Source organism: Lithobates pipiens, unplaced genomic scaffold (assembly GCF_037356315.1).
Source record: "Lithobates pipiens isolate NorthernLeopardFrog02 unplaced genomic scaffold, aLitPip1_a1.2 Scaffold_17, whole genome shotgun sequence".
Taxonomy (NCBI): domain Eukaryota; kingdom Metazoa; phylum Chordata; class Amphibia; order Anura; family Ranidae; genus Lithobates; species Lithobates pipiens.
In genome coordinates this window covers 9,615,200-9,628,239 of record NW_027507755.1, presented here as the reverse complement: position 1 = coordinate 9,628,239, position 13,040 = coordinate 9,615,200, and the positions used below count along the sequence as shown (strand labels likewise).

At 43.0% G+C, this 13,040-nt stretch overlaps 1 protein-coding gene across 1 annotated transcript in view; it reads right to left on the bottom strand.

Moving 5' to 3' along the window:
• SLC36A4 (solute carrier family 36 member 4) overlaps positions 1 to 13,040 on the bottom strand; it is a 389,091-nt gene that overhangs the window by 275,734 nt on the left and 100,317 nt on the right. The window contains exons 6-7 of the mRNA XM_077484990.1: positions 11,132 to 11,216; positions 1,597 to 1,809 (exon numbers count right to left, since the gene is read on the bottom strand). Coding sequence (XP_077341116.1) covers positions 1,597 to 1,809; positions 11,132 to 11,216 — 298 coding nt within the window. The remainder of the gene's footprint in view (positions 1 to 1,596; positions 1,810 to 11,131; positions 11,217 to 13,040) is intronic.

Genomic DNA, 13,040 nt, shown 5'->3' with positions numbered 1-13,040 from the left:
ACTTGCCAATTATTTGTTAATGAAAGGAATTAAGTTTTTAAAAGGGCAACAACGCTTTGAAAGATAAGTTCAATATTATTACTGAATAATAATTCAATTACAATATGACTTGTGTAGCAATTGTATAAGTTATATTATTATAATTTTTTTTTTATTTGACATTTGTTGCAAAAGTTGAGTTACCCTTTAAATGTTCTCACAACCCCACAGAATAACAGTTGCCTGACCTTAAAGGGATTGTAAAAGCAGAAGTTTTTTTTTTATTTATTATTATTATCTTAATACATTCTAGCCATGAAGATAAAAAACCTTCTGTGTGCAGCAGACCCCCCCCCCCCCCGCCCCCGATACTTACCTGAGCCCAATCTTGATCCAGCAATGGCCACCCAGGACTTTCCCTCCTGATTGGCTGAGACACAGTAGCGGCGCCATTGGATCCCGCTGCTGTCAAAGTAAGTTAGCCAATTGGGAGAGATAGGGGAAGGGACCAAACCGCGGTGTTGTTTCTGTATGGACATACAGAGCTCCAGCTTGGCTCAGGTGCCCCCATGGCAAATTGCTTGCTGTGGGAGCACTGGAAAGGAGGAAGAGGCCAGGAGAGCCAGCAAGGGACCAGAGAAGAGGAGGATCTGGGCTGCTCTCTGCAAAACCACTGCACAGAGCAGGTGAGTATAACATGTTTGTTATTTTTAAAACACATAAAAGCGAGACTTTACAATCACTTTAATACAGCCACGCTCCCGAGTTCTTCACTGTACAGTCCTGCCTGCCACTGTAGAGTGTTTGCAAAAAAAATGTCCACATCCTAATGTACATGCACTCACTTCAACCTATTCAATCCTAAGGCTGGGCCCCAGCCTTTCGGAGAAGTATAGGTAAATTGGGTATCTGGAGCTCCAGGAGGCAATGCCCTTAGTCTGTAATAATGTACATTTGATTAGTCAGTCTTTAGGTAAAAACAAAGTTGAACCATGGTAAGGGTGTAATTTAGGTGCTAGGACTATATACTTATGACGACCATTACTCCCACTTATATCTTGTAAGTGTTTTTAATCTTTTGCAATAAATGATACTGTTTTAATACTACACTTAGAGCGCCCCCCCCCCCCCCCCATTTCTTTCGGAGAAGTATGGATCATAAGAATGATTCACAGTAGGAGATGGAACATTTTTCTACAAAGACTGTGCAATATCAAATGCTTAAGCTAGCCATAGGTGGTTTGAATCTCTCAGCTGAACCGGATGAGATCTGAGCCATCTATGGGCAGGCTGATTGTACCCAAGTCAATCCATTGATCGACTCGGGTACAACCAGCTTGTCGGTTCTTATATGCAGCAGCTATAGCAACTATCAATAATCACTGTGTTCTCCCAAAAAAGGATGATTATCTGCCCCACCCCCCAGGCAGAAAAACACAATAGCTCCACGTGAGGGGGGGGGGGGGGTGTTGATGGGGGGATCAAGCAATTCTCTTTCCTGCAATATTGCTTCATCTATGCCTTGCCTTGCTGGGGATGGGCTTCCAGGTTCTTTAAAGTGAACCTTCCAGGCGATGCTGTAAAATATCACAAAAGAAATATAGAACCCTTACTTACCCTGAGAACATACTGATAAATAATAACAAGGCTGACAGCCATGGACAGATTGGCTAAAAAAGAGCAGATGGATAAGTTCTTCAGGTTCCCTATAAAAACCAATGGAATGATGAGTGGCAGGAAACATATCATGTACAATCTTAGGTCCAGATTCCACCTTCTTTCTTCTGACTCCGAATGCTCAGCGGGACCTTCAATATAAACTTCAAACACCTGTACAGAAAGCAGAGGGTTTGTGTTAATGGGAAAACTAATGCCGGTGTTCTGACACAAAGTGTCCACCTATCGGATAGTGTCCGGGCCGTACTGTGCAGGCGCAGCGCTTGTGCAGTACAGGGGACAAGGAAAAGCCAAACATCTCTGAAGAAGAACGGCGCCCGATTTCCGGTTGAAGCCCCACCATAAAAGTGGACATAGGGTAACTCATAGTAACAGGGCCCCTCACAGGCACGCTTCGCTCGGTTCTTTTATATTCTAACTCTATGTCCACTTGGATGGTGGTGGGGCTTGAACCTGGATACAGTGCGCAGGCGCCGTTCTTCTTTGGAGATATTCGGCTTCTCGGCAGACACTATGTGATGAGGGACAGTATCTGATAGGACACCGGGCCATACACGGTTCGAATTTCAAAAGAATTTTCTTTCGAAAATTGTATCTAAGAATTTGCGTCCGAATTTCGCACCATTAGTGGGCTGAAGCAACAGCCAATTTTCGTGCAGAAATCAGATTTGAGGAATTGGACATGTTGGAAACTTTTTGAAAAAGGAACGATTTTCTAATCAATGATGGGACAATTGTGTGAGAAATGTAATAAAAATAGAAGATTCTCAGCCACGAAAATTATTTTCTGTAACAACATGAGGTGAAATTGAAGGCTTGGTCGGCCGAATTTCGAAAATCAATGGTGGCATCATCGGATCCCAAAAAAAAAAAAAAACTTTCTGATTTTGAAAAGAAAATTTGTTCGAAATTTGACCATGTATGGCCTGCATAAGGCTGTTGTCTGGTGTGTTCACCCTGCACTTGATATCAGTTTTAGACGCTTCTCAGATCACTCAGTACACCGACAGGCCCACTGACCACCTTCTAAGCTGCATTAACCTGTTTCAAACTGATTTTGCATTTCCAGTGACTTTTGTTTTGATGTAAGATCCTGCTGTACTGAACGGCTGATGAATCTTCGGAGGATGGCAACAGATGGGACGGTGCCGTTAAATCAGCTTTTTGTTATTTTATATCAACCAGTGAAGACGTGTATTTGTATTTTAAATTTTACTAGAATTGGGCTTTAACCGCTTGCCGACCGCCGCACACACATACACGTCGGCAGAATGACAGAGGCAGGCAAATGGGCGTACAGGTATGTCCCTTTAAATTTGCCGCCTTGCCGCGGGTCCCAGGAACTCTATGTTCAACAGTGGCCTGCGACTGCGGTGTGGAGCGGTAGAATGGGGAGATGCCTATGTAAACAAGGCATTTCCCTGTTCTGCCTTGTGTCATCACAGAGAACATTGCTCCCCGTCATCGGGAGCAGTGATCGCTGTCGTGTCCTAGGTAGCCCCCCCCCCCCCCCCCCACAGTTAGAATCACTCCCTAGGACACACTTTTGTCATGTGAGTAGTAGCCCATGGCCCCCAACATTAAAATCCCTGCCTAGGACACACTTAACCCCTTGATCACCCCCTAGTGTTTAACCCCTTACACATTTACACAGTAATCAGTGCATTTTTATAGCACTGATCGGTGTATAAATGACAATGGTCCCAAAATAGTGTCAAAAGTGTTCGCTCTGTCCGCCATAGTATCACAGTCACGATAAAAATAGCTGATCACCGCCATTACTAATAGAAAAAATGTAATAATAAAAATGCCATTAAACTATCCCCTATTTTGTAGATGCTATAACTTTTGCGCAAACTAATCAATATACGCTTATTGCGATTTTTTTTACCAAAAATATGTAGAAGAATACGTATCGGCCTAAACTGAGGAAAAAAATTATTTTTTTATATATTTTTGGGGGATATTTATTATAGCAAAAAGTTAAAAAATAATGCTTTTTTCAAAATTGAAGCTCTTTTTTTCTTTATAGCACAAAAAATAAAAAATGCAGAGGTGATCAAATATCACCAAATGAAAGCTCTATTTGTGGGAAAAAAATAACGTCAATTGTGTTTGGATACAACGTCACATGACCGCGCAATTGTCAGTTAAAGTGACGCAGTGCCAAATCGCAAAAAGTGGTCTGATCAAGAAGTGGGTAAAATCTTCCAGGGCTGAAGTGGTTAAGATTTCTAATAGCTACTAATAGATATGAAGTGCAGACACAGAACACATCTGCTCATACCTGCAGGCGCCTCCTAGTAAGACTGTTATGTTTAATAGACAAAGCGTATTAAAAAACTCACATTACAGTATCTTTAAACAGGCACAGTAGAGTCCAGTGAGAACGCAAGATCTCCATCTCTGCTGTCAGCAGTGATCTTGTCCTGTTGATCTGCGTGGGGCCGGCGTCCTGGCCAGCAATAATCTCCCAGCACTCAGACGGGATCCAGAACGAGGTCTGGAGCGCAGCTGGTGGATCACAGGAGAGGGTTGGAACGTAGCGCAGCGTTTAGCATCACGGACGTTATCGCGACGCGTTTCAGAGCGTGTGCACTGGGAAGATGTTTGCAGTGCACGCTCCTTTGTCAAGCTAACAAGAATAGGCTGTAAACAGCCTTTTTATGTGCCTTGGTGCTGCTGTCACCCAGTGGGGGAAATGTGTAACTGCACTCCATACATACAATAGAGGCATACAAAATCTTTGTTAATAGATAAAATTGGATAGAGTAAAAAAAAAGCTCCCCCTGCAAGGCTTCCCTGATACTACAGGCTGTCTTCTCACACAGAGCTAGAGAGCTCAAAGGACTCTTGTATGGACACATGTTGCATTCTATATACTACAGCCTGCGTCACTATCCACTTTATTTTAACTGACTGTCGTGCACCTCATTTGATATATTAGAGTGGAGACTGAGAGGCAGGCCTTCTCGTCCAACAAGAGTGCCTGATTTTACAAATGCGCTTCTGGAAGAACTGTGAAATATTCCCATAGACACACTGCTAAACCTGGTGAACATCCTTCCCAGAAGAGTTGAAGCTTTTATAGCTGCAAAGGTTGGGCCAACGCATTATTGAACCCTATGGACCAAGACTGGGATGCCATTAAAGTTCATGTGGGTTGAAAGGCAGGCATCCTAATACTTTTGGTAATATAGGGTAGCTCCTGTATTTACCAATTCCTGACTGTCAATTTTACAGTCGGAAATTGCTGGCCAGTGCAGGGGCAGCAGGTCGAAATGCATGGTCATATGGTCAGTATCCACAACTGGTTAACCCAGGTCGAAAGTTACATACACATAAAGATAAAAATACACACATATGCCAATATCAAGGGAAACCTGCATCTCTCAAGAGATATTGAAAGAGATAGAGAGATGTGCTCAAAACAGTTATGTGGGTCAGAAAAAAAAAATACCTATAAAAAATAGATACATCATACTTACCTGTAAAATCTTTTTCTTTGAGTACATCATGGGACACAGAGTCAGGCTAATATTCATTACCTACTGGGGCGTCCCAGAGCAATATTCTTGAGGGGAGGAAGAAACCCTGTCAAACAATAGCCATCAGAACTTATACAGCAGCCCACAGTACACTACAGCCGAAAGCCGAATCCTCGCCTGCTCGAACATCCACTTGATAAAATTTGTGAACGTATGCACTGAAAAACAGGTAGTAGCCTGTACAAATCTGAGCCACAGATACCTGATGGCAAAAAGCCCAGGAGGTTCCTACACCCCTGGTAAAATGAGCTCTCATCCTAAAGGGAGAAGCTTTACGTTTCAGACCGTAGGCCTGAATGATCAATTGACGAAACCCAATTGGCAGTGGAAATCTTGGAAGCAGCCTGCCCCTTCTTGGGTCCTTTTGGTAAAGGAGTCTGGTCCTCGGTTCTCCGTAGATCTAGACAAATAAACCTTGACTGCCCGGACAACGTCCAGTGAATGCAGTCGTCTCTTCCACTGAGCGAGGCTGAGAGAAAAAAGGCGGCAAAATAACGTCCTGATTTAAATGAAAGGCCGACACCATCTTTGGCAAAAAGGATGGAACAGGTCGTAAAACGACTGTCATGGTGAGGGATCAAGTATGGTTCCCTGCATGAAAGGGACGCCAACTCCAACTGAAATGAAAATCAAATGGTTGTTTCTGTAAGACAGACAGAACTAAGTTCAAGTCACAAGGACATGTAGGTGACCTAATGGGGGGAAGCAAGCAAGTTGCCCCCTGCCTGAAGGTTTGGATCAGTGACTGTGAGGCTAAAGGCCTTTGGAAGAATACTGATAGGGCCAAAACTTGACCGCTGATTGTACTCAGTCAATTTAATTTCCACAGCTGACTGCAGAAAAGAGAGAATTCTCCCAATCACGTATTTCCGAGGATGCCATTTTCTGGCTTTACACCAAGCAATATAAGTCTTTCAGACCTTATGATAATTTTCCTAGTGACAGCTTTTCTAGCATTCACTAGGGTAGACACTATTGATCCCAAAATGCAATGGTTCTTTAACACCCTGGCTTCAATAGCCATGCCGTCAAATTTAGAGATTGCAAATTAGGCTGGAAACTAGGACCTTGAGACAGTAGATCGGGGCGCCGTGGAAGCGTCCATGGCTCTTCTATTGTCACTCTCACAATCTCCGCAACAAACGTGGAAGGAGAGGGATCGGAGGGAAGGCAAAACCTTGCAAGATCTCGAGCTTTGCGAGACTCTGGTACCATTTATCTATGCATATAAAGCCTGTGTCAAATGGATCCGATTGGTCAATCCCTTGATTCATTTAAGAACCATTTGTGGGACTAGAGACCTCTAGGTCAGAGAGTTCAAACAAACCGTGGCATCCAGCTTGCAGACACACTGGTAAAAAACTGAAGTGCTTCCTGTGTGGGAGGGGTTACATAGAGGTTCACTTCCTGTCTGAAGACCTTTGGTCTACCAGTGTCCATTCATCTAGAGATGGAGTATAACCCAGTAGGCAATGAATATTAGCCTGACTCTGTGTCCCATGATGTATAAAAAAGAAATATGCATGACTATGTAGGAGAAAATAAAGTACTTAAAGTGGAGTTCTGCTTAAAAAAAAAAAAATGTAAAAAAAGGCAGCAGCTACAAATACTGCAGCTGCTGAATTTTAATAATCGGACACTCACCTGTCCCGGGGTCCAGCGACGCGAGGGGAATGAAGCCCCATTCCTCACCCCTCCTCTCTGCAGTGCCGGCATTGTAAGTTTGCGCGCCCGGCTGTGGCCTCACAGCCGGGCACCCACTGCGCATGCGCGAGCTGCGCCACGCACCGTGACTGGCCAGGCAATCATCTGGGACCTGTGACGTGTCCCAGATAATTGCTGAGAGGGAGGAGGGAGAGATGATCTCCCTTCCAGTGCCGCGGTGCACCAGGAAGTGGGAGCTGGGACCCCCCCAAAAAAATAACATGCCATGTGGCATGTCAGGGGGTTACCTCACTTAAAGCAGAAGTTCCATTTTTGGGTGGAACTCCGCTTTAAGAATTTATTCATAGAAATGTGAAACACCCGTTCATAATTCAGACCTGATGGAAATCTAGGTTTTAAATGTTAAAACTGTGGACACTTTGCACTCATATAGTGAAGAGAACCCATCTCCCTCCACTCCCCTCCATTACCCCCACCTCATACCAAAGTGTATGCTTCCAGTACACTGCACTCTCATAAATGACATTACAATCATGCATATTTATAAAATATCTTGGTACATTTGCTTCTTTACACATGGATAAATGTGGAAGGAATGTTGGAATAATAAGTGTTCATGTTGTTCACATATAAATTGCATACAGCAGGAGAGTGCACTGGAATTAACTACCAACACTGAGCAGGAATACAAATCAAGCAGAATTATCAAATGTTGGGTTGATAACATTTATTTACATGTGCTTCAAATGTGTAATAACTCAATGCACTACAGAGCGTGTTCATTGTCTCCCTAGGATTGTGAACATAAAAAAAAAAAAAAGAAGTATAGCCAAAGGTTTTTTGGTTATACTTCTCCTATGGATCACAGGAGTGAAGTTCATTCGTCCCGTTTTCAGCAGACAGCAGACTACAGCCTGCTGTCGGCTGACGTCACTCAGGCTCAGCAAAGATCCAGACGAAACAGTCAGGATCCCACCCAAATGCCTGGACTGGCAGCTGGCCCAGCCAGAGCCGGCCGCTCCCACTCCTTATACAGCCCGGCACTCCAGTGAGGGCTGGAGGCAGAGCAAAGAGCCACCAGCTCTCTGCAGGCTGAAGTTCTCAGTCTTAGAGGCGGCTCTTAAATGGCTGGATCGCCAATTGAAATAAATAAAACTGCAGGGTTTTACCACCCCCAACTTTATATGTGAATGAGCCCTATGGGTGCCAGTGTCTAATGCAACGAAGGGCTCATTCACAAGTGCAGCAGGCACTGCTGCTCCTCTGAAAAGTGATCTGAGTGTGTTTAACAGGTAGTGAAGAGGTGATATGTTACCTCACCACTTGATTTAAACCCATGATTGCCGTGCAATGCACGCAATGGCGACATGGTAGTACGGCAATTAGAGATTCAAATCAGGTGTTATGAGGCTGCACTGTGCCTGGTGATCTTTCACTTCTTCCAAATTGTTCAGGTAGATCTCCACCTCTTTAAGGTTGCCTACCCTTGATCTATAGCTTGCATGTGCTGTATTGTCTAGACCTTTTATGCAATCCCCAGGCTGAAGGCAAACGCTAATCTGCGTTTTCCCATTGCCCTGATATAGCAGTCATTTAAAGCAGACTCATGTAACATGTCTCCAGTCTCATGTAATTCCTATAGCCTATTCAAAGTCTAACAGCATTTTTGCAGTCTTGGACCAATTCCTGTATCAGGTCTGACGCCTCTGACCATCTCTTTTATCATGTCCACAGTCCCTAAACCATCTCTTGTATCATGTCTGAAGTCTCTGACCATCTCTTGCATCATGTCTGTAGTCTCTAACCATCTCTTGTATCATCCCTGTAGTCTTTGACCATTTCTTATATCCCCTTTACGACGATGTACGTCCATTTTTTGGAGAGGGATATCTCGGTAAACGGCAGCTGCTGCCACAACCGAGATAACCATCTCTTCAGGCATCGGTCGTGTGTACGATAATGGTGGTCTCTGCGGCGTGTTTGCCGCAAGATCACCATTATTGGCAGCGGGAGAGGTGCCACCCCCCCTCCCGCCACTCTCCCGTGCCCTCCGCTGCTTACCGGAGACGCCGGTAGCGGCGTAAGCGATCGGGACCTGCCTTCTCTGTGGTATGGAGACGAGTGAGGCCAAGATGGCCCCCATCCGTCTCTAGACCATAGCAGGGCTGAAACAACGTCAAAACGTCACTTCCACCCATACCTCTTAAAGGCACATTTTTTCAATGTAATTTTTTCAAATTACTTTTTTTTTTATTGCATTTAAGTCCAAATATGGGATCTGAGGACTTTTTGACCCCAGATCTCATATTTAAGAGGACCTGTCATGCTTTTTTCTATTACAAGGGATGTTTACATTCCTTGTAATAGGCATAAAAGTGATCCTTTTTTTTTTTTTTTAAACTGTAAAAATAAATAAAATCAAGTAAAATAAATAAATTTTTTTCTTAACATATTTTTTTTAAAACACCCCATCCCAACAAGCTCCTGCTCAGAAGCGAACGAATATGTGAGTAGAGCCCACATATGAAAACAGTAGTCAAACCACACATATCAGGTATCGCTGCGATCGAGCGAGAGCAATAATTCTAGACCTCCTCTGTAACACAAAACATGCAACCTGTAGAATTTTTTAAATGTCGCTTATTGAGGTTTTTGAGGGTAAAAGTTTGACGCCATTCCACGAGCAGGCGCAATTTTGAAGCGTGACATGTTGGGTATCAATTTACTCGGCGCAACATTATCTTTCACAATATAATAAAAAATTGGGCTAATTTTACTGTTGTCTTATTTTTTTATTAAAAAAAGTGCGCTTGTAAGATCGCTGCGCAAATACGGGGGGGGGGGGGGGGGGGAGTATTGACATGACAGCCGTTTTATTCTCTAGGTTGTTAGAAAAAAAAAAAAATATATAATGTTTGGGGGTTCTGAGTAATTTTCTAGCAAAAAAAAAAAAAAAAACAACTGTTTCAAACATGTAAACACTGAATCTGAAAAAGAGGCTCGGTCCTTAAGTGGTTAACATGTCTGCAGTCACTGACCATCGCCTGTATCATGTCTGCAGTCACTGACCATCGCCTGTATCATGTCTGCAGTCACTGACCATCGCCTGTATCATGTCTGCAGTCACTGACCATCGCCTGTATCATGTCTGCAGTCACTGACCATCGCCTGTATCATGTCTGCAGTCACTGACCATCGCCTGTATCATGTCTGCAGTCACTGACCATCGCCTGTGTCATGTCTGCAGTCACTGACCATCGCCTGTGTCATGTCTGCAGTCACTGAGCCTCGCCTGCGTCATGTCTGCAGTCACTGACCATCGCCTGTATCATGTCTGCCGTCACTGACCATCGCCTGTATCATGTCTGCAGTCACTGACCATCGCCTGTGTCATGTCTGCAGTCACTGACCATCGCCTGTGTCATGTCTGCAGTCACTGACCCTCGCCTGTGTCATGTCTGCAGTCACTGACCCTCGCCTGTGTCATGTCTGCAGTCACTGACCCTCGCCTGTGTCATGTCTGCAGTCACTGACCCTCGCCTGCGTCATGTCTGCAGTCACTGACCCTCGCCTGTATCATGTCTGCAGTCACTGACACTTGCCTGTATCATGTCTACCGTCTCTGACCATATGTGCGGCCCTTATGTGATGTTGAGGGCTGAACTTGAGGCCACACATATCAAGTAAGTTGCCCACTACTGGTCTACATGTACTTTTTGCAAACCCCTAAACATGCAACCTCCGTATTTTTTCAAAATTTTAATCAGAAAGATTGAACAAGAAGAAAATGAATGCAACTTCAATATCTAAATAGTGGTAAGTTGCACTTGCAATATACAGTATTACATTTTTGTTTTTAGGGTTTAGATTTATTTTAGGATTTTATTAAATTTTACCATGAGCAGCTTTGTAACCAAAAACCAAAATGTGCATTCCGGCTGAACTAACAACGTAAAACACCAGAACCCATTAAATGCTGAATATTTAAGTGTTGAGCACAATTGCCCTCTATTAATTAACATTCAAATGATGCGACTCCTCTGACACTAGATTTCTCCAGGCTGAACGGGCATAAAAGTTGAAAAGCAAGCGGTAATGTTTGTAAATTACAGAGTGAACACTTATTAATAAAATGATTTTATTTTCTGTGCACGCAGAAAATGGAATAGAGACTCTCTTTGATCCAGGAAGATTTTTAAAGCTAGTAATTAAATGAACAAATTTGAAAAGTTAATTAGCACAGCGGCAGCTTCTATACTTACTTGTTTCACGTTTTCTGCTAGGAAGACGAAGTAAACACTGCAAAACCCCAGCTGTGTGGCCACCAGGGCAAAATCGACTACGTTCCTGTGGAGGAGACGGAAGTATGAGAGAGAGCGCAGAACGGGCAGCAGGCTATAGACGGGCAGGTCAGGCTTTGACTGAAAAACAAGTTCTAAAAAAATGTAATATTTACAACACTGTCTTGGCTTTATCGGGAAATGTCTAGAGGTGATGTGGAACTCACAACATGCATTTCATTTTATTTTTTAATCAGCAGTGCAGTAAAAGATTATTATATATATATAATATACACTCACCGGACACTTTATTAGGTACACCTTGCTAGTACCGGATTGGACCCCTTTTGCCTTCAGAACTGCCTTAATTCTTCCTGGCGTAGATTCAACAAGGTTTTAGAAACGTTCCTCAGAGATTTTAGTCCATAGTGACATCTTAACATCACACAGTTGCTGCAGATTTGTTGGCTGCACATCCGGGATGTGAATCTCCCATTCCACCACATCACAAAGCTCTATTGGATGAGATCTGGTGAGTGCGGCCGTTGGAGTACAGTGACCTCATTGTCATGTTCAAGAAACCAGTGGTGAGATGATTTGAGCTCTGTGACATGGTACATTATCCTGCTGGAAGGAGCCATCAGAAGATGGGTACACTGTCATCATAAAGGGATGGAGATGGTCAGCAACAATACTCAGGTAGGCCGTGGCATTTAAATGATGCTCAGTTAGTACCAAGGTGCCCAAAGTGTGCCAAGAAAATATCCCTCACACCATTAACACCACCAGCCTGAACTGTTGATACAAGGCAGGCTGGATCCATGCTTTCCTGTTGTTTACACTAAATTTGAATGTCGCAGCTGAAATTGAGAAACTCATCAGACCAGGCAATGTTTTTCCAATCTTTTATTGCCCAATTTTGGTGAGCCTGTGCAAATTGTAGCCTCAGTTTCCTGTTTTTAGCTGACAGGAGTGGCAGCAAGTGTGGTCTTCTGCTGATCAAGCCCATCTGCTTCAAGGTTCAATGTGTTGTGCGTTCAGAGATGGCATTCTGCATACTTTGGTTGTAACGAGGGCTTATTTGAGTTTCTGTTACCTTTCCATCATTTGGAAGTCTGCCCATTCTCCTCTGACATCAACAAGGCATTTTCCTCCACACAAATGCCTCTCACTGGATAGTATCTTTTTTTTTCGGACCAATCTCTGTAAACTCTAGAGATGGTTGTGTGTGAAAATCCCAGTAGATCAAGTAGTGTTTGAAATACTCAGAAAAGCCGTCCGGCACCAACATCCATGCAATATCCAAAGTCACTTAATTCCCTTCTTCCCCATTCTGATGCTCCGTTTGAACTTCAGAAGTCATCTTCACCACATTTAGCCTAAATCCATTGTGTTGTTTCCACGTGATTGGCCGATTAGCAATTTGTGTTTACGCAGCAATTGAACACGTGTACCTGATAAAGTTGGTGTTGAGTATATATATATATATATATATATATATATATATATATATATATATATATATATATACACACACACACATATATATATATATATATATATATACATATACACACACACACATATATATATATATATATATACATATACACACACACACATATTTATTTATATATTAACCACTTGCTTACTGGGCACTTAAACACCCTTCCTGCCCAGACCAATTTTCAGCTTTCGGTGCTCTCACATTTTCAATGACAATTACTCAGTCATGCAACACTGTACCCAAATGAATTTTTTGTCCTTTTTTTCCCACAAATAGAGCTTTCTTTTGGTGGTATTTGATCACCTCTGGGGTTTTTATTTTTTGCGCTATAAATGAAAAAAGACCGAAAATTTTGAAAAAAAACGCATATTTCTTTGTTTCTGT